The sequence below is a fragment of the Varanus komodoensis genome, unplaced genomic scaffold, assembly GCF_004798865.1.
Source record: "Varanus komodoensis strain SLA01 unplaced genomic scaffold, ASM479886v1 scaffold2, whole genome shotgun sequence".
Lineage (NCBI taxonomy): Eukaryota > Metazoa > Chordata > Lepidosauria > Squamata > Varanidae > Varanus > Varanus komodoensis.
Genome location: NW_025335568.1, coordinates 57385315 through 57408316, shown reverse-complemented (window position 1 = coordinate 57408316; position 23002 = coordinate 57385315). Strand labels below are relative to the sequence as shown.

Sequence of the window (23002 nt, the reverse complement as noted above, 5' to 3'; positions counted from 1 at the left end):
GCAGGACAGGATGGCAGAAGTGTTTACCATTTCTACTGTCTTGACAAATGAAAAACATGTAATAACCTGTTAAAAAGAAGATAGGATTACAATTTACAGAGCAGTGCTATCCACGTAAGAACAAATCTTGCTTGTGTTGGGAAATCAACTGCAAGAGGATGTACTCTGAAGAGATGAAAATAATGCAGATCTCATTTTGTTATTGTTGTAATCCAAACTGTTTAATTTCATTCCTGCTTAATGCATGAAGCTACTTAGCCTAAAAGATGCCATAGCTTTAATTCAAATAACTATGCACTGCCTGCTTACACAACACATAATTTCGAATGACTGGGGCTATTAATTCTTTCTGGAAAGTGGTGTGTGTGAGAGCCTGTATGACATTCATACTGTGTGTTAGGTGGGACTGGTGAGCGGGCAGAATCACAGATTTCTGACACAGCAAAGATGAGGGCAGGACACTAAGTCCGTTTTTCCCAAGGGGCCTCCAAAAACTGGAGCTAGCACTGATAACAACATTGCATTACGCCCAGCACTAGGTGTGGAGGCAACTACATACTATCTGCAGCTGAATAACAACAATGTACTTCTAGACAGCATACTAAAAAGCAGAGACATCACCCTGCCAACAAAAGTGCATATAGTCAAGGCTATGGTTTTCCCAGTTGCAAACGTATGGCTGTGAAAGTTGGACCATAAGGAAGACTGAGTGCCGAAGAATTGAGGCCTTTCGATTGTGGTGCTGGAGGAGACTCCTGCGAGTCCCTTGGACCGCAAGGCGAGCAACCCAGTCAGTCCTAGAGGAGATCAACCCTGACTGCTCTTTAGAAGGCCAGAAAGTGAAGATGAACTCAAATACTTTGGCCACCTAATGAGAAGGAAGGACTCCCTGGAGAAGAGCATAATGCTGGGAACAACTGACGGCAAAAGAAGAAGGGAACGGCAAAGAATGAGGTAGCTAGATGGAGTTTATTTTTAATTTTTTTCTGATTTTTCTGATATTTTTATTGAATTTTGGTTATCATTGTTTTGATGATAAAATGCTCAGAGAGGTTGTGTAAAATGCCCAGCAACTTTTGCTGTTGAGCAGCATAGAATTAAATAAATAAATCATGTAAAAACTGCGTTGTGTCTAGGTTCCCATTGTATATGGGTGCTACTAAAGAAGTTGCTGAGTGGAAGAACACACCACTGACAGGGTTTCACTTATGGCAATGTCATCATAAAGATCTCTAATTAAGTATTTCAATATCAGAAGGGCATGCATGACCACAGGATCTCTCTTGTGAAGTTTCATTTTGCATGGCTACCCATGGGCAACATGGGTGTCCTCTCATTCATGTATTCAGGTAGCCAGATGAAACCTTTTGCTGCAGCACTTCTAGGCCATGTGCCAACTCTACACTCTGTTGCAAGCAGTGTGACTCTGGTACTGCCAGCAAGGAAGCATGCATGCTTTTGAGTTACCCAGAACTCTTTGTCAGGGAGAATGGAAATATTGATCATTTTCTGCTGTACACGGAACAAAACTGGCATAATGCAAAACATTTCTCACACTTGAGATAGATGACCAATCCCAAAGTGCATTTGTGTTACTTCTTTGCCCTCACACACTTACACTCAGGCCTAATATATTAAGCAGAAGGTGGCTACGGACTGGTATAATGACCAAGTAAGAGCTGTAGGTGGTTAAAAGACTGGCTTTATATGTAATTCTGTTTGAGTGAAGCCTTTGGACTACACAGCTGCTGCCTAAATGCGGTTATGCAAACATGTTTTCCATGTCAGATTGGGATATACTTGTTCCAACATGGAAACCCTTTGTGAGTTATACTCTCTGGCATTTTAATTAGGATTAAAAACTCTTCAAGCTTGAAATTTTATAATTGTTTTTAATTAATTTTTTTCCAAGTTTATTTTTAGATATATGCCTTAACTTTGTTGGAAGTGTTGCATGATGTAGTGGATTTTGTTTCAGGTGGAAAGGAAGACTTTATTTACTATTTACTGGAGAGCTATGTGGTGTCAAGGTTAAAGGCATGGGTCTGGGACTCAGGTGATCTGGGTTCCAGTCTCTGCTCAGCCATGGGGCTAACTGGGTGACTCTGGGCCAGTCACAATTCTCAGCCCAACCTCCCTCACAGGGTTGTTGTTGGGATAAGACTGAGAGCAGGAGGAAGAGTATTATGTAAGCAGCTCTGAGTTCTTTGTAAGAAAAATGGTGGGATATAAATCAAATAAATAAAAATAAATATTAGGGCAGCACAGTCTAAGTATTGCATCAATAGCTCACTCTTTCATCCAAACACAACAAAGAGTTTTCTGGAACTCTCAGAGAGTCTTCAGAGAGTTTTCACATTTATTCAGGCATACATTTACACAGAGTGTAGTAATTTCATCAGAGTCTCAGACAGTGCATGCAGAGTCAATATTATTATCTGTAAAGGTAAACTGAAGTCAGAGAAAACTAGATCGGTCTTCCTCAACTTGGTTTCCTCCAGATGTGTTAGGCTGCAACTGCTGGGAGGCAGAAGAACAGTTACTGCTGGTGTGCATTCCCAGGGCAAGCTGACCTGGATTTGGAGGAGGAATGGGGGAGGGGGTGTGGGCTTGGAATGTGAGCTACTTCCAGACATGCTGGTAAGAGAAGTGAAGGTGCTTGTCTCAGGCCAGACTCCCCAGGTGCTCAGGCAGCCTCTGAGAATAACCAAAATGTACCAGTATCAGGAGGTGCTTGGAAAAGAGGAGTTTCTCAGGGACAGGTGAAGTGGGTATGGTTCTTGATGCCACGCTCTGACGTCAACAGAGATGGGCAGCCCAGTTGAAGGACTGGCATGCAGAGGTGGCACACTCATTTCCAAAAGGCTCCTCCCAAAAGAACGGCCCAAACATACTCAAGGTGAGTTCCTAGTAGTAAATACTAGTCTGGGTTCAATGAACTACTCTGTGCATGGTCAGAGTCATTCTGGGTGACTGTGCTTCTGGAAAACACTTTGGTGAATAAAGAACTTTTTACAAAGAAAGGAATGTACGGAGGGAAGAAACCCAGCTCGCAGCAGCAACTTGTATAAATCCTTTACTGAAGCAGATTGTCTTGGGTAGGAGGGACTTAAAAGGAGCTCTTTGGTGGCGTCTATGCCCAAGTGGGGAAGAGTGGTCAAAATATACAATACTAGAAAATCCTTGAAATCAAGAGCTATGTTCCCAGTTGGGAAGCCTGGAGGGGCTGGGATGACATTCTTGCTTGCAAGGCTTACCTGAAGCCAAAAGCTTGTGTGTCCGTAAGAAACTGATTGCGAGACGCATTATCGATGCCTTGTCCAGACGAGAGCTAATGTTGTGAGGCAACGGTAGTTCATGGGCCAGCTCATAGAACACTTCGGTCTCTTTGCTCCTTCTGCACCGTGCCGCATCCCGTGATTTCTCCTTCCTCCTTTCAGAACTGCTCCTGTAACAAAGGGGGGGGGGATATCTTGAGAAGCAATTTATACTCTGGGAGGATAAACACAAGGTTCTTTTAAAGGCGGGGTGGAATACATCAATTAAAGTGAGTTTGCATAGCTCTGCAGCAGTAACCTCAATCGATGAATTTGCAGTTATTGCTGAAATGTTACTGCATCTTCATTCTTCTTTTAATTTTAACCTACACTGGGAACAAACCTTTGAAAAGTGAGCAAGATATTAGCAAGATCAGGTTGGAGGGTGGGAGACATATCAGGTCTAAGGCACTTCCAATGGAGTTTGCATACAACCACCTAGAGGTACTTTACCTTGAACTGGGACCAGTAAAAACTACCTGAAAATGGCTTCACAACTTGGAGGCAGCTCCCAGACACTAGGACAGTAGAGAAACTGAGATTCAACCAAAAATGCATGAATTTGACCTAGTTATTTAAAGAGAAAGTATATTTATTTGGGTCAAAATCCTGCTGAAATCAAAGAAGCCTATTTCTGATTAAGCATGGATAGGATTGCACTGTTAAATCTCCAATCACCCCTACAGAAGATAAAACAAAGCAAGACAAGACAAAAGAGAATGGGATGCCTTTTAAACAATGCAACAGTAACAGATTGGGTGGGGTTGGTGGGGTGGGTTGGAGGGGGCATCCTGCAAGTAAATCTCAAAACAAGCCTGCTTCAATCACTGCCCCATTTCTGGAGAGGAATTTAACAATGCACTTCTTAAATTAATGAGCTGCTGGAGAAGAAATCTGCTCACTTTTGAAAAGTATGCATTCTTCTGCAGATATTCAACTGCTATCCACTACAAAGGATGTAAATGAGGCAGCCATTTTCAACAGTAGCAGCCATTTTAAATTGCCCATGATTCAAAAAGAACAGGGCTTACTGGGGAAAAGAAAAGACAAGTTGCTCTAATTTTCTTCCTCCCTCACAATAAATTCACCTTAATGTCCCCATCATATATTTTAGCTGAAATGAAACATCAATTTTCAAGGTGGATAAAAGGGCTGAAAAATGCTTCTGTGATTTAGGAATGGAGCCACTTTTTATTTACTTTAGACCATACAAATACTGCTTCCCATTTCAAAAACCCCAAAGTGGTTAAGAACAAATGATAACACAATGCATAAAAGCCCAACAAAGATCATCATTATAAAAGCACAAGATCTGGAGGAGTTGAGGTGCGATCCTATGCTGTTTAGACAGAAAAGCTCCCAGCCATGCCCCACTTGTTCATTTGTGATGATTGTAGAAATTTCTCGATTAGCCATGCCTGACATTTCTTAGAGGGATTTAAGTGGATTGTACGTGGGATCCTGCACGCAAAGGCCGTTTCCTCTCTCAGCTACAGTGACCCTTCAGTGCAGGTAAGCAACTGAGGGTGAGGCACTGCCATACTTAGCAATGTCTCCTCTGCTCCGGAATGAGCGTTTGGCGCAGACAGGAAATGCGCCCAAGATAAGGGAGCCAAACATGCCCTTCTGCAATCCCGTCAATGAATTTTGAGTCAACTTACAGGCAGGAAACAAAATCATGTACTCTGTCAGCACCATGGACTGCTATGAACGAAGTGCAACAGGGGTGACCTGCAACAACATTTGCCACCGCATCCTTGCCACCTGGCAGTCATGCCAAGGAGCCGTGCCTTTCTGCTCATGCCGCAGCAATGCAGAGTCTCCTTGCAACACCCATAACCCCAGAGAAAGTCTGAAAATTTGGACAGCTGTTTCCATCCGTATCAACAAGCCAGTGCAACAGATGTCTCTGCATCCGGACCAGTCTTTTGAAAGGTTTGTGGGTCTGATTTGCCCGCTGAAGGCAAAACATCAGCAAAACTTTTTGCATCACAAAAGGGGACAATGCCTGTCCCAGAAACTGTCAGAATGGCAACTAAGGTTAGCAGGAGCAAGAACCCGGAAAGTGGGGAGGACAGATGACCTCAGCTGGCCAAAAAGGGCCTGCCTGCATCTCTGCAACACCTGACTCCACGACACACTGCTTCCTCCAGCATATGCTCAGCTGTAAGAAGCCCAGGCAGGGCGTTCCACTGCTCACTCCAGTTAATTTTCCAGAGTATACTTAACATTCCTTAGCTACGGAGCATGCTCAGTCCACAGTAGGCTGGAAAAGTTGGTTTCCTCTCTTTTTTTGTCCCAACCCCTTAAGGTTGGTTTTGTTTTGTTTGGTATCTTGGCAAACATCAGGGCTTCCCTGAACATTCTAATATCTCCCAGTGGCCCTGTTTTGGCACTCAGCATTTCGAGTTCACTATGAGCAGAGTAACACTTAATTCGTCATCTTAGAAGGTCGTAGGCTGTGTCTCTGTTTTAAATATCAGGAAATGGAGCAAGCAACTGTGTCAAACACAAATGGAGAGTGTAATTCTATGCATGTTCAGATAGAAAAACGGGGATGCTGAGAGTTGTCAGCCTTTTTTCTGTCTAAACTTGCACAGGATTGCACTTTAAATAAAAGAGATTTGCTGGCTGCAGGGCATGCCAACAAAGGAAAGAAACAATTCTGCTTCATGCTGCAGTAGTGTCCATGTGGCTGATGCTAAAGGGCTTCACTGGTCCCCAGAACATCTCCAAGTAAATGCAAGGTTCTACGCCTGAACAACAACTTGGGACCCAGGAACCCGAAGGAATGACTGTCCTTATATCATTATCAAGCATTCCTGCTCAAAGTATGCCATGCGCTGACTTCATGAAGTCAACCTCTCCTCTGGGTACTTGCCTCTGAGGTGAGACAGGTGGCAACCAGGGAAAGAGAAATTTCTGCCGTGGCTCCTCATTTCAGGAACTCTTTCCACACGCCAGCCCTGTGGTCAAAGTCCTTTTAATACTTCCAGGATTTTATGGTGTTTTTCATTTTGCTGTTGCCAAGAGATTTCTCTTTATTGTTGTGCAATTTTGTAGACTGCCCTGAAAACGGATATTGAAGGGAAGGGTAGAATTGTTTGGGGGAGGAATATATTACTGTATATTGAATAAACTAGAGTCTGGCCCACTTGCACTGATTGTCCATATGCTTCTGAGCCCAATTCAAGGAGCTGGTTTTTACCTATAAAACCTGACATGGCTTGGGTCCACAGTACCTGATGGAACTCCTCCCCTGACCTAATCCACTTGACCTTGCAATCAACATCTGAGGCCTTCCTTTGAGTTCCACTTTGGAGGGAGACTCAGAGGCTGGAAACAAAGGAGAGGGCCTTCTCCATGGCAGGCCCCCTATTATGGAATGATCTCTCCATCATGGCCTTCCTGGTGCTAACTCGGTCATCTTTTTGATACCAGGTTAAGACTGCCCTCCACTCCCAGGCATTTAAGGGCACATGACGTGGACATTTATGTCAGCTGCTCTTCCATCCAGGACTCTTATTGAAATTGTTTTAAATCATTTAAATAGTTTTCCGTTATATGCATTGAAATTTTAAGTTCCATTTTATTGTCTGTATTTGGTGAGAATTGTTGTGAATGGCCTAGAAAACTCCTGCTATTAATATACATAGAAATAATAATAATATACTTGCAATTCATTTTTCAAATGACACATCTTATTTTTAGTTTCACCAAAGCAGGCTTGTGCAAGTACGTGTGTGTTTGATAATCAATCAGGTAAACATTGGCTGCTGTGGGCATGTATTGAGTGGGAATATTTTGTGGCCAAACAGGTTGGAGATGCCTATCACAGATATTTCTGCTGACTTGCAAGGGCTACATGTCATCAGGCAAATTAGTCTGTTTATTATTTTATCTTGTATGTTTAAACCTCATACTGTCCCATAGGCATAGGCCAGCCTGCAACAACACCAACACTAGCTTTCTTTGCCCTCCAAGGACTCAAAATCAATGTGACATTCAAGATGCTTCTAATACAGTGTACTAGATTGTTGTGAAGTGTTCACATTCTTTACAACATCCAAAGGAGTGTACAGAAAGCCAGGAAGAGCCCAATATACTGTGGCACATTTAAGCATTTGATTCAGATTTGCTGTGGGAATCACCTATGGCAGAACTATCTGCATGGTAGTTTGCTCAGCTGTAGGAAAATCCAGGGGTTTTATAGGAGTCCCAATTGAGAATAGGCAGGATAAAAATAAAGATGATGAAGGTGATGATGATTGTGATAAAAAAAAATCGAACCTCATAATATACCTTTTCCTTGACATACAGGCTGGCACCAAGCAAGACCCGCCCAGCATTATGAGCTTCAACTCCTGCCTAAGGTAAGGCATGTCCTCCATCAAGGTTTGCTCCAACTCTCTCCTTTTAAAATGGACTTCTCAATTTGTACCTCCCAGCATTTCAGGAGGCTGAAACAAGAGCTGTGTACTGAAATCTGAAATCCATCATTTGAAAAAATGGGCAGAAAACTGTGCATATTAGGGATAAGTGCACATAACATAGTGCACGCAAAACTGTATTTGTCAGTGATGTTGAAACATTATTGGGCTGTATGAGCCCAGTCAGGAAAGCAACACACTGTTTACTGCACACCCTAACAACAAACCATTAGTTCTATTCATGGGTTGTTTAAGGTTAACAACCCATGACCTGTTAGTACTGGTGGGTTCAGACACTAACCCATATTCAAGCTACAACTCACAGTTCAAAACCAACCCATACTCAACCCTTGAATGTGGGTTATCAATGTTGTCTGAACCCAGTCACTGACTGGCAGCAGCTTGCTGGAGTTTTGGAGGGATGCCTTCCCCAGTCCTGCCTGGAGATTAAATCCAGGACCTTCTGCATCCAAACAGGTGCTTTATGACTGAGCAACAGCACAACTGACTGATATGCATGCTGCTCTTTTCAGCTGGCTTTGCAGAACGGTGGTGGACAGTCCTCAGACTTCTGAGAGCCACTTTGGTTTTTACTAGAACCGCACGGTCCACCAGTTGCAAAATGGGGCTCTGATGATTAAGCCAGAGACATCCTGCCCCCCATGAACCATTCATTACGCTATTCCATTACGTTGCGCATATACATTGTGCTTGCGGGTTCAAGAACAAGCCTACACCTGAGTGACTCCACGTCAGGGATTCCAATACAAAACAATTCACACAAACCAGCAGAACCACACAAGTTTTCACCAAAGCAAACCAATGAACTTTCATAGTTTACAGCTGAGTAAAATACTGGTGCTGAAAGGGAAGGGACTGAGACAAAGCCACGGCACAGCTATTGTTTGTTTATTGCAATTGGGAGTCAGAAATCCTTGCCAAGCTGCTGCATGTCATCCAGGGATCTCAACCTACATGTTCCCTGCCCCATTTTAGAAAATATTAGTCATCCTCTCTGTGCATTAATTTCGCCCTGTCTGCACTCTCAAAAGCAACACCAGCATTGGTCTTTGCAAGGCTCCAAGCAGAAGGGACCTGCGTAGTTCTGAGATCTTCCTAGGTGATAGATCTCCACAGTGACACAGCAACCACTGAGTCTTCCTATTCCAAAATGGATCTAGGGTGACCACAGATGTGCCACTTCCGTCCAGTCCTCTGAGCCTTCCTGAAATAGAGGTAGGCAAATACACTGGCTTATGCATTACTGATCTACTTTTTATACTTTCAGTGGAAATGTGACCGGCATTGTGTCGTCTCTGTGTGTTTGCACATGTGCCTGTCACCAGACTCTGTCACGCTGCCATGGAAAGAAAAACACTGAGCTCTGCAGTGACAACTCTAGGACCGCCCAAGCACCGGGAGAAAGCAAAAAGCTGACTTGACTAAGGGTCAGAGGCACTTCCTTCTTCATGTTAGATCCACAGTGGGAAGAATGTACTACATATCTTACACAGCTATTTCACCATGGGAAAGTGTATTTCTAAAGTTCTCTTTCTCCTTAAGTTGGAGCTTTTGCTATTGCCAGAAAAATGCTGCTCGTGAATACTGTCCTTGAAATGTCTTTGACACAGGCCAAGGAAGACTTTCCATGCATGGAAGCCTCCAACCGCTCCTCAGGAATTTTAAATGCAAAATTGTCTAGAGTGACAATTTTGCTTTTAAATCCAAAGTAGTGTTTTTTTGAACTTCTTACTTGCAGGGAAACCTTTCCACATGAACATTCCTGGAGGACAAGCCCTATCTACTGGCCACCAGATCTCTGTGCACTGCAGAGGATTTTGGGAATGTGCAAATGTTCTAGAATAAACAAAATAGCTCTTCTCCTCCAATCTCTTGCAAACATGTCCTGTCATTTTATTGAAAAAAACATACAATTCCGTAGAAATGGTGTAATGGCAGCAGCATCACCAATCCAGTTATAAAATGTAGTGCATTCCAGCCTTCCGCAGCCTGGAACCTTCCAGAAATCTTGGAATACAATTCCTACCATCTCTAGCTACACTGGCTTAGACTGATGGGAGTTGTTATGCAAAATATCTAAAGGACAGCAGGCTACAGAAGGCTAATTCAAATAGTCAGCTCCTCAGTAAATATGGCTTTTCAGGCTGTTTATAATGTGCAACTATATTTTTATTTGTAAATGTTATATTCTGAACCATTTGCACATCGTCTTAGTTGTCTTCAGAATGTCAGTATAGAAATACAATAAAGAAATAATAATACGCTGATGTAATGCTGAGTTGAGCTAGTTTCATTAACCAAGACTGCTAAAAAAATGCCTAATGACAAATTCATGGAGAGCTGTGTTTTCAGAATGGATTTTTTTCTGTATGTTCATTCCACCATAATCAGAATACCCACTCCTCAGCAATCTGTCACCTGAACACAAGAATTTAAAACTACAAAATCTAACTATAAAACAGGAGGCTCTTCTCTACAGCAAGGCATTTAATCAGCTCTAAGTAATACTTCAGGTCTCATGCCGCTCACTTGTTGAACAGGTCTCATTATTTTAATCGGTTTTCAATTTGGCTTTTACATTTTGTAGTGATGTGTAATGATGTTTTTATGATTTCTATTTTTAACTGCATGTTTATTAGTATTTTGTGTGCAGAAAGCTTTGGCTTTTGGGTGATATAGAAACAAAAGAAAAGAAAAAAGAGATGGGGGATTTAAAAACTGCTGTGGCCCCACCCAAAGATAGCTCCAATGCAGGAGTCACATCATGGGTGGAGGGTGGCTAGGCAGCTAAAGAGGGCATGGGGAGAGAAATGGAGATGCTAGATATGGATGCTGGGAGGGAGACTGGGGGAGAAGGAAGAGGGAGAACATTGCCTGAAGTCAGAAGAGGGAGAAACAGTAAGCTAGAAGTGTGTGGGGACAGAAATAGTGACTAGAGACTGGAAGGGAGCAGGAAACTGCAAGTAACGGGGAGAGGGAGAGTAATGCGAAAGGCTGTAAAAGGAGAGAAAAAAGCCTGTTCTAACGATTTCCAAGGTTTCCATTTCAAAGAATGGCTATTATGGGGCAGGGAGGGAAGAGTTCTGTTAGCACTACTGCAGGTTCTTGTAGATCATGCCGGGGACCCCTCAACAAATCTACGGTGCTTCCCAGCAAGGCATTCACAGCACCACCACCCTGCCGCACCAGCTTTTCTGGTGGGGAGCTCCTAGGTGATGATGTCTTCCATTTCTAGTATTTCTTGCCACTGCGTTGGTCTCCTTTCTTTCCAAGTAAAATCTGTTCCTCTACATCTCAACTTTCCACTGCAAAATAAACCACTTCTTAACAAGTGCCTCGATCCTACACATATTCTCCTTGGAAGGAAAGCCAGCGACGCTCACCTGGAGGTCTGCATGAGATGACAAACTATTAATCCACAGGTACGCCTGCCACAATCAAGGGGGGGGTGGAGTCAGGTCTCCTACTGCGTGCTTCTAATGTTGAGTCATCTACAATGACTATTCTGCAGGCATATTATAAAGTACAAGTTTTCCCCAGCATACACACATATGAGTTCGCTGCAAGTTAATTGACGGGGAGCTGGAAATTAATCCCCCGTGCCGTACAACAGAGAGGATGACTGATCCTACATCCCATTCAGAACCCATTTGCTGAGCATAGATCTTTATGTGCAGAAGGAGCTTGGGAGGACTTCCAGGTTCCTTGTCATATTAAAAGGGAAGGGCAAATGAAGACTGTTCTCAGCAGCCACAGAGAGGTGACTGACTGTTGGGAGGGAGAGAGAACAGGTAGTATGCTAGTATAACACTCGTACAGGCTGCAACTTCGAACAGGTGTGTTCTATGCTGCAACATTTAGTTGCAGGTCACTTTTCTCTATTGATTTTATTTAACTCTATTATCAGTAACTCTGGGATCCTTTGGCTTAGAAAGGTAACAGCAAACATCCATACTGCTACCCAACCTTTGGTTTGAACACCATTAAAACAAGATCTCCATGTGAAGTACATGTCATGTACCTTTATTTGCCAAGATTTTATTTCAAAATGAAGCCTCATGTTGAAGGATCATCCTAATATATCCCCCAGTTATTTTTATATTCAATTGCATCGCCATGTTTCATTTGGTCAATACAAGTAACTACAACTGGATGTCTGACCTATTTCTTTTGGAGGTAAGTGAGTCATCCAAGTCCAGTTAAGTTCACTTGATGCCACAGGCTATAAGACTAAATATACATTTTCTGCAAAACAATTTGGAAAAACACATGCATGGAATATATACAGTATATGAAATATACCTCTCAGGTTTATTTCTTCAATAAATGGACTTCAACAACTTGTTCAGAAATATCAAACTCTGAAGGTAGTATTAATACTGGCCCCAGTAAAATGCTCAGAGGGGTTTGATGATGATGGTGGTGGTGGTGGTGGTGGTAATAATAATAACAGAATGGATGCCTGATAGCAAGTGATCCATCTCAGGATGGTAAAAAAATAAGATATTATTACAACTATGGAATGCGCTCCCCAGAGAGGTCCGCCTGGTGCCATCGTTTTTCGGCGCCAGGCCAAGACCTTTTTATTTAAAAGTTATTTTAATTGTTAATTATTGATTGTATTTATTGGGTTTTTATACTTGTGCCGAGATGTTTCCGGTTTTTAAGGTTAATTATATGATTGTTTATTCATTTTGTAAGCCGCCCCAAGGCTTTTTGTGAATGGGGCGGCATAGAAATTTTCTAAATACATAAATAAATAAATAAAATATTAAGAAGGAGTTTTCAATTTTGTATGGAGAAAATGTCTCTTACCAAAGAAGTATTGGAGAGAAAAATAATTATCTAATGAAGATTTTAAGATGAGAGCCCCCACCTGATTCAGTATTTTTCTCATTGAATTATATAGATTATAATGGACTGCCTATCAGGATCACAAGGAATTAACATCTTATAATTGGCAACAATAATAAATGTAAAAACATGGAGATGACTAACTAGACCTATATTGTATTAGTGGATAGAAAAAAAAATTGGGAACCTACTCTTAATTAATGCATGAGAGCAGAACAAAAAGGGGGAAAGACAATAGCAGATTTTATAATAGAATCTTTTATAACAGAACCTTTTATTTGAATTTGTAAGAAGGATTTCTTGCTTTCAAAAGCACAATGTAGGTTTTCTGTGTTTTGAATCTAGTGATTCTTTGAACTGTTTTTTAATGTATTTTGGGCTGGGGATCTTTTGAATTCTGAGGGAAGATAGCTTAAACCAGGTACATTGTTTGCTATTTTAATTCTATTAGAAAATACTTAAATGCCTTAATTTAAGACTTGAAAATAATTATGTTAGATAAGAGCATGTATGCCTTTTAAAAATAACTGTTGCTGTATTTTTCCAAAAAGAAGAGGAAATAAAGTTTCAGTTGACTAAGACCTCAGAAGAGCAAGTATGAAGGGCAAGTACCAGGCTAAACTCATGTGTGAAGGAATCAAACTCATGATGATTTAGACTGCAGGTGATCCCCAGATGCTTTGGAGCTAAAGCTAGGGATGAAAAGAGGTTGTACATTTTATTCCATCTGAGTTTTGTGGATCATCAGGCAGCTTTTGTTCCATTAACAGCTCACTGACAGAAGTGGATTTTGTAAAACTGTTCTTATGTATTTGCGTAAATTTGGAGGTATAAAAATTCGCAATCCTGAAAACAGGCAAACCCCCATGCATATTATTTCCATATGTTAGCATAGTCTGTGGAGAACAAGTACATTTTGGGTCATGTTACATATTTTTCTATGGCTAACTTTGCACAAAATTAAAAAAAGCAGTCCATAAGTTTGCAGACTCTGTGCAGCTTGGGAAAAGCCAGTGTGTTGAAAAATCTGTGGATTAGATTCTTAGAAATTGGAGTTCTCTGTGCATTGCTCCAACACCCCTAGTTTAGCCTGCTTTATCCTTGACCACTGACCATGCTGACTGGGGCTGATGGGAGCTGTAATACAATAAAATCTGGCAGAACAATGGTTCCCTAGCCCTCCCTCCAGAGTTAAATTGGCTTGTTTTCATTAACTGATGTGAATTTAAAAGCCCCACTTATTAACACAAATTATTTTACTTTTAATATAAAATGCTTATTTTTAAAATTTCTATGTGTCCAGCACTTGAAATGGGCATTTTCCCTTCTCTCTCATGGAAAATAGAATACTTATTCTGTGAGTTGGTGTTTAGTGCAGCTGAAACATTTATTGATTAAGTATATTTCTTTGCCATCCAATAGCTAAACTCTCTGGGAAATTCACAAAAATGTAAAGCCTAAAATATTGCATGATAAAAACAGAACACACTTAAAACTTTAAAACAGTGTAAAGCCAAAGGTTTTTTTTAAAGACACAAGGTAAAGATCTAAAACCACAATGACACACTGAAAAATACCACAAGAAGTAATAGTCCCACTCTTCTCAGAACTGGTGAGATCTCGCTTCCATTACTATTGCCAATTTGGGGCATCCCACTTAAAGTCGGATTCAGATGCAGTGGAATGAGGTCAGATAAGGACAACAGAAACAATCAGGGGATTCAAAACTAAATTATAGGGGGAGAGACAGAAGGAACTGGACATACTTAGCCTACAGAAGACTGAGGGTGCAGGATAATGAAAGCAGTCTTCAAATACCGAAAAGGATGGTCACACAGAACAGGGGCACGACCTGTCCTTATCAATCAAGACTGGAGAATACAAAATAACACGTTTCAGTTGCAGGAAGGCAGCTTTTAGCTGAACATCAGGAAAAACTTCCTTAAGGTCAGGGCAGTCAGAGAAGCTGGCCGGGAGGTGGCGGGTTCTCCATCACTAGTGGGATGGAGGAAGAGACTGGAGTCTCCTGCCAGGGATCCTTTCAGCTGGATTCCTGCACTTGAGCAGGGTGCTGGACTGAATGGCCCCTTCCCCTTCCATGAGTTCTTTATTCAAATTTAAAGCTTTCCTTTCCATGAATGCGCCCAAGTGCCTAGACTGAGATATATTAAAGACTACAGAATGAATGGTTTTTATAAGGAACTAATAGCATTTGATCAAATGATTTTAAAATCAGATGAAAAAATGATTAAAAGGTTGCATAATATTCTTTTGGATATGAAAATGGTAGATGAACACATTAAAGAAACTATGATCACAGGGGCACAAAACTTTGGATATAATATTGAGTTACAGAAATGGCGAAAGCTGTGAGAAAGAAATATTAAGATAACCCTAGCAATCTCATATAAAGAAAACCTTTATAAAATGTTTTACAGATGGTATTTATTGCCAAATAGATTAGCAAAAATGTTTCCAAATATGTCAAATAGTTGTTGGAAATGAAAACACAAATCTGGTACTTTTTATCATTTGTGGTGGACTTAAGGCAAAAAAAAATTGGGTTAAAATACACAAATGGCTTGAGGAAATGCTGCAAAAACCTTTAACATTTAAACCTGAAGTTTTCCTATTAGGTATTATCCCTGATGACTTTGATAAACAAGCTATATATTTGACTTTACATAATTACTGCAGCGAAGATTGCATTTGCCCAACATTGGAGAAGCGAAGAGACACCTACTGTAGAGTTGATTTTAAAACAGATTTTGAATTGCATGGAGATGGACAGATTGACTTTGTCTTTGAAGGAGAAGGAAGATAAAAATACTTCTATCAAACTTGGAACATTTTTTATCATTGGTTAGAGAAACAGAACTATGCGTAGAATTGAATATGGTTGTTGAATGTAAAAAAGAGTGAGATGTCAACCCAGTATGTCCGATGTCCTGAATAATTGTTGTTTTAGTTTTGGATTTATAGAGAAAATAATAAAATTTGATTAAAAAAAAAGAATGTGCCCAAGTGTGTATCTCTGCATACTACTCCTATTACGCAATCCAACAAACTGCAGGGCCTACAGAAAGCTCACCAAAGGTCCACCTGTGCCAGCATTCTGCCCCCACAATGCCCAAGCCGATCTCTCTAGAAAGTCTACAAGCAAGATGCATCCATCACACCTGCCAATTTGTGCCTCTGATACATATATCCTCTATACATTTATTTAATCTTTTTTTAAAAAAAACTGTCCATGTTAGTACCCATCACTCCACTTTGCAGTACCAAATTCCATAGGCTAATTATAAACATAAGAACAGTGTTTCCCGCATAAAAAAGAATGTACGAAGGACAATGCTGGACTGTCCTCTTGTCCAGCATTGTCTTTTCAGACAGCGGCCAACCAGATCCCTCTAGGTGGCCTACGAGCAGAGAAAAGACGGAAGAAAATTAGGCCATCGGAGAACAACTATTGCATGTTATCTATCTGGAATCCACTACTATTTAGCTCAATTAGACGCCTGCACGGGGTTGTTGCATTATTGTGGCCTATCCACTTTCTCCACATTCACTCCTAAATGCCACTGTTTGTTGTTCAGTGTGTGTGTGTGTGTGTGTGTGTACAGGATTGTTGGTTCTAGCACCTCAAAGGTCAGGAATCCAGTTAATTAAGCTGTCATGCATAAATGCTGCTGTCAAAAGACTTGTTATCACAGCTTCAAATGTTAAGTTGCAGAACGAGAATAGCATGTTTTAATGCTACCAAAAGATAAAGGAAAATATGCCTGGCCTTCTGTACACATGGAAACTGCTGACCAAACAAACTGGACAACCTTAGGGTAACAAGTATTTAAAAGGTGTATTTTCAGAATTCTCAAAAACCTCAGAAGCATTATTGTGTTCAAAGTTAGTTCCTTTCCTCTTCTTTGATACGATTCAACGACATGTATTACCACTTTACATAAATGGTGTGCCGCAGTTACATTCTGGACTAATGTGGGTAATGGCAGGACAGGGCCGGTCAGAGCGGCTCCTCTTCCACACCCTTAAAACCTCCCTGCTCCCTTGCTCCTTGTTCTGGCTGAGCCAGCAGGAGTGTGAGGAGGAGGTGCCGTGGGTGCTCCCTGGCTCTCTGCCCACCAAGCAAACAAGAGGTACCCCAGCTGAAGATGAGCAAGACCAGCTGGTGACAACGGCCGTGAGATGTCGGCCTCACCGAGGGAGGGCACCACCCATGGGCGCTGTTTGGCCCGAGAGCCTGCAAAAGTCCGGAACCAGCACCATGGCTGCTTCTCCTGGCCACACAGCACTGGGCAACCGGAGCTTCGGAAAAAGCACCAGATCAAATGGTTGCACTAGCCCCCGTTTTGTGCCTTTCCCAGAATGAAGGTCCACACCATGGCAAGCCCTGCACTCTCTATCCCCTTCATCTTTTTTTGAACCGTGGAAAGCCTCAGGACAAACTTGGTTCTCTCCCTTATTGGACTGCAACCACCTCTTTCTTCTCCCCTCCACCCCTTTGCCTTGCTGTCTTCTCCTGCTCCACCTCTCCACTTCTTAGCTCCCTTTCAACTAGCCAGGCCCCCGCAGCAGCTATGGCGCAACTAACCACCTCCCTCATGGGAGCCATTTTGCAATGGTCCACAGCCATTTCTCCAATTCCCAAATGGATCCACTGGTCCAAAAGGGTTGGGGACCCCTGCCAGGATAACCACATGCCCAGCTGCAGAGAGAAATGCACTATATTTTAAGGTAGTGAGAAGAGAGTCCTCTTGTAGGTGTATGGTGCTGATTTTTGTCCGGGGCATGAATTGCTCCCCCAGAGGTTGGCCAATGATACCAGGGGGAAGACCCCTCCTCCTGAGATCTCCTAGCTTACCACCCATTCCATCTTTCTCCATGAGGAGGAAGGCTCAGAATTGCCTGCCTCTTCCTGCAAGGAGAAAGAGACTTGCCCGATGCCTGCAGGAACTGCATCTCCTCCTGCCGCTGTGATCAGGGAGACATGCAGCAGAGGAAGGCTGGAGGAATATCTCTTCCATGTGTCATTCAAGTCAAGCACCTCCTTTCCACACGGCTTGCTGCCATAATCCTCCAAGTGCAAAGTCACCAACCCGGGCTGACAAGGGCTGACTGAGAGAGTGAGAGGCACCTGAAGCCGGTTCTTGACTGTCATCTCTGGCTGGCGATCCAAGGTCGTACTGAGGATTCCCCATCTCAGTGTTCTTCCTCCATATGATCTCAACTAACAGTGGAGATTCCTCTCTGGAGAAATTCAAGAGGGCTCCACAGGCTGGAATCGGCTTGCAGACTGGAGGTTCCCAGCGCCTGTTCTATTTAAAGGTGCTGCCCACTTGAAGGGTTGTTTAAAGCAAACCCACTGCACAGATAAAGAGCAGCGGGAACAGAGAGCAGCGAAGGCCCTGAAGTTGCCCATCAACAGTCAGCACTGTGATACCAGAATGAGCAGGCACACTGGCCACGTGTATGTCTGCTTAAACGGCAGTAGCTGCTTCTAAATTTGCATCTATAAGTATGAATTTGCATGTGCGGATTTCATGCAAATCTGTGCCAACGTCTGTCTTCTCCATGGGTGAGACATGTCCTTTCTTGGCAAGGCAGGAATTGCCTCTGATCTTTGCTAGAATTGCCTTTTCATTCTTGAGTCACTTCCTGCATCGAACCAGAATCAACCTGGTCTGGCCTTCCCGAGGGAGCTGCAGCAAATACTGGCTTCTGACAGAGGGGGCCTCTGCAGGACTTGCACTTCCAACACATCGGACTGGCATGTTCATGCTTTTGCATGTAGAGGTGCACATGTTAATAAAAAAACCTTGGATGCATACCAAAATGTGCAAAGTGACTCACAAGAAGTGAGACAGTTAACAGTTGTCATTATTTACTTCCCCCTTTTTTTTAGTGCACAGAGAGCATAATCTCCCTGGAAAATTAATGACAGTTGGACCTTTCTTACATGTGACAACGGTTTCTTTTCACTTCTCAAATTAAACAACTGACACAGCCAATTATTTTGCTGTCAGTATATTTATATTTTATTGCTCTTATATATCTATACTGTATTGCTCTGATAATATTGCTTTTCTCTGCTGTTACAGTAATACTTTAGAGAAATTCTTGCACTTTAGAGTACAATTCACTGATCTGTGGCCACATACATTGTCGCCATATGTTTTGTACTGCCTTGAGGAGGAGGATCCTGAAAGGTTACCTATAAATTCAAAGGGGAACACATGCACTCCCTGATCTATTCAGACATGACATCCAACCTCTGGGACCTTCCTCCAGGCGCCAATCCCTTGAGAAGCTCGGAAAGTGGCAACTGGGGGAGAGCCTTATCTGGATGGCCCCCCATTTTTGGGCAGCCTCCCTGTTGCAACCCTCCTGGTGCCAGGTTAAGGCAGCCCTCTTTGCAGAGACCTTTAAAGACTTCCCTGGTCATTCGGTGGCCGGACACGATTATCCAGGTGCTTTTTTTATTCTTCTCCAGGTGTTTTAACGTTCTTTTATACTATTTTAAATTAATTTTAACATCTTGTTAATTTCTATCTATTGCATTTTATTGTTTTTATACTTTGTTGTAAACTGCCCAGAGAGCCTTGGCTATGAGAGGTATAAAGATTTAATCAATCAATCCATCAATCTGTTATCCATGTTCTTCTGGTAGCCACTTCCAGAGCTAGCTTGAATGCTCATTAAAACAGTTTTACCCCCGTTGTCCTCGACAGTGAAGAGCTGCTCAACCACATTGCAAGACACCTTCTGGGACAGTCTTCAGGGTCTTACTTTCTTACTTTTCTTTAGATCTATTGCATTTATAATGTGCCTAATAAAAATATGGGCTGAAATCACACCAGGGAGACAAGAATAATGTCTAATGTTGGATATTTATCATTAATTTGTGTTGGAAGAACCTCAAGAACCTAATCTCATAGTCTTTCTTTTAGCAATCAGTCATTTATTTTTGACAGCTCATCCACAGGTTTGCAAAAACATCGTTACCCAGAAGCTAAACCAGTGTTGTTGAGATCTGGCTACAGATTAGGCAACTATTTACATAATCTAAAAAGGGCACACCAAATATTTAGCGTCTTCCTTTCAGCAAAGGTTACTGCAATGGTGCTCAAAGGGCAGGACAAAGGACTTCCAAGCTGCAAAATTTTCATGTGCAGCTCTCAGTCGTTATCTGAAGAAAGGTTATTTTATAATACTGATAGCATGATCCTATGCATGTTTACTCAAAAGTAAGCCCTACAGTGTTCAATGGGCCTTCCCCATGGAGAAATGAGCATCACAAGGTATTATTAGTAGGGAAATCCTTCTCCACTATCCCCCAAAACTACCATGAAGATCAAAAACTGAAGGGAATGGCAGATGATGTCTTTGTCCCTGCTAATTAAAAAGTCCAAGTGCTTTGGCCCTGTGAGTCCCAGGTCCACTACAACACTGAAATTAGGTCAAGGCTGAGCAACTCTTTTGGCCCTGAGGGCCGCATGCTGTGCTGGGTGGTAGGTTGGGATTGCTGCTTCCTAATGTTATTAACAGCACAGAAGACATTCCAGATGCTTTGGGCTGTTGAGGCAGAAGACTTAAGTCGTGATTAAGCAACACTGATTGGGATCACTGGATCAGCCCTTATAATTGTGTTCTTTCCACTGCAGCCCAGCCGATCACCTGGGAAAAGTGTGTCTTCAGGGAAAGGCCATGGCTCAGGGGTGGAGCCCCTGCTTTGCATGCACCAAGTCCCACCTTCACTCCTTGGCATCCCCAGGTAGAACTGGGAAAATCTTTCCTAAAGCCCTGGAAAGCCACTGCCAACCTGTGTCAACAACACTGGTCCAGATGGACCAATAGTTTTACTCAGCATGCAGCAGCTTCTAAAACACACTTGGGCCACAAGGAAAGTGGCCAACAGCCATCAAATCAATACTTTAACAGCAAAAACAACAAAAAATAAGTACAAAGGCTCAGAGTTACTGAAATTATCTGCACCTAAGATGAGTGCACGTTTGCAACATCAGAGATAAAATCTGGAACAATTTCACATCATTTTGAATGATGCAGATTTTCTTCCTGATCAAGAGTCCTACTAAATTAAGCCAACCATCTATCTCTCAGCACTTAACACTTGAGATCCTTAAACTGGAGACTGCAAAGACATGCACTCTGCTAAGTCATGCTTGCAACACAGAAGGTGTTTGTGTTTCTGTAACATTAATATCTGCCATGTTTGATTTTTTCAGACTTTTTAATTATTTGACACCAGCAACATCTCCAGTTTCCAAAACCACCTTAAGATGGCTTGAGTGGGACCGTGCAAAGCTGCAGATGTTGCTTCTGGAGGACCAGGCAGGCATCCCATCGATCCTAAGTAAGCTACTATCAAGCATGTTCAGAGACAATCATACTTCGTCTTAAGTATATGAGATCTCAATGAATCTTTCCGGTGGCACATGCAGCCCTTTCACTTCTTCCGTCACATGAACTGACAAACACAATTAATTATAGATTCCTGTTTTATCAGAAATAGGAAGCTGTGGTTAGTAGCTTCAGCATACATTAGAATACTAGGCCAACTTCAAAACATGGTTTAATATCTTGGCATGTTCCAAAGCTATTAACTTTTGAGTAAAATGCAACTTAAGTCCTACTCAGAGGACATTGAAATGAATGGGTGTACTCTAAATAGAGCTTATGCCAGTTTTTACTGATAGTTTCCTGAGTTTGGACAAAACAGGAAGCTTCCAGGTGGATGACTACCTGCTTTATTAGCTTTGCTCATACAAGGAGAAGAACAATGACACTGTGCATGCGGCCACGATGCTCATCCATATATTGGTTTATTAAGCCAAGATACGATTGTCTGAATGCAGGCCACATGGGCACAATAAGAAAAGCTACTTCCCACAGTCACACACGCACTTATGCAACTGGATGAATGCCAAGCAAACCCTAGGAAAATCACAACACTGTTTTTGGCTGTGGCAAATTTGGGCCAAACCCTTTAGTTCTCTAATGGACTATTCAGTGTTCCAACTTCATGCTCAGAAATTATGGATTAATCCCTCTTTCCAGAAACTTACTCTGCAGCAATTACGTTCACACCACTTTGGGCCCATTGGAGCTTCCAGAGAATGTCCTGAGCTCAGGTAAAAAGGTTTGCCCTTACGGTGAAAATAATGACAACGTTTTCCTGAAATATCATATCAACAACTTGACATTTAGAGCATGATCTTTTTCAAAAGATCATATAAACAGACTTCTCAAACCACAACCCTTGCCTATTGTAAAGGAAAAACAAAGAAACCAAACAATAATTAATAGGCTTCTCTTTCCTTTTGGATCCAGTTATGCTGTGCACATAGCCAGAAAAACTATCTCAGGTGAGTAATGATTGACAAAATTATTTGTCTTTAGTCCAATCAAGCACTGTCCAAGCAAATGAGAGCCTCTTTAATTGATTTCTTTTCAAATACATCTAGAATTAGAGTGTTTTGTCTCAAGACCAGTTTTTGCATTTTAATTTCTAAATATTAGCATATTAGAGAGTTTTATACTTTTTATCTAGACTGCAATATACAGGGGTATTTTCCTTATGTAGTCATTTCAAAGAGATTACATAAGTTTTTCCATGAATCTAGTGTTATTCTTCATTTTTGTTCTCTTTTTATTTTTGCATTTGCTTTTTATATAAACATCCAAGACAGATGATTTAAATGCAAATTTAAATGTAAACATGATATTAATGCATTCAAAAAAAGTTATCAGATGGGACTTAAAATCCTCATGAATGTCAACATTCCAAAACATTGCAAACAAACACTGACATTTCTATATAAACCTATTCTGGGCAGAGTGTCCTTTAGGCCAATGTAATATTTAATACCCTCCCCACACTCTCTCTAGTGACCAGCAATTCCAGAGATATATAGCGCTCTGAAAGAGGGCATTTGGGCAGCCACTCCTTGGCAATGGGATGCCATGCTAAAGGAGGCTGGGTCTTCTCCGCCTCTGCTTTCCGGCTCACAGGCAAAGCCTGGCTTTAGTCAAGTGTAATTGGGCCTGTTGGGTTAGGGGCTATTTTTACTGTTACTATTATGCTTTAAATTAAGTTTAATGCATTTGTTTTATTTTTATCAAGTTTTATTAGTGATGATAAGCCACAGAGAGTGCATTTCTGTAGAAAGGAAGGCACAAAAGCTTCCCATATGCTTCATGACCAGATCAAATGCTCCATGAAGGAGAGAGTTTCATAGACAACTCTCCACACCAAGTATATGTCCTTTTTATGTGGGACAGTCCCCCGATTGAGAGTATTTTTTTGTTTGAAGGCTTGTCCAGTCCAAGTCCAGTTTAAAGACAGAG

At 41.8% G+C, this 23002-nt stretch overlaps 1 protein-coding gene across 3 annotated transcripts in view; it reads right to left on the bottom strand.

Annotated features, from left to right (window-relative positions):
• Positions 1-23002, bottom strand: part of EPAS1 (endothelial PAS domain protein 1) — a 170637-nt gene that overhangs the window by 77607 nt on the left and 70028 nt on the right. For all 3 annotated transcript variants that reach the window (XM_044429686.1, XM_044429684.1, XM_044429685.1), the window contains one exon: positions 3258-3448. In XM_044429686.1, the coding sequence (XP_044285621.1) occupies positions 3258-3448 (191 nt within the window). The remainder of the gene's footprint in view (positions 1-3257; positions 3449-23002) is intronic.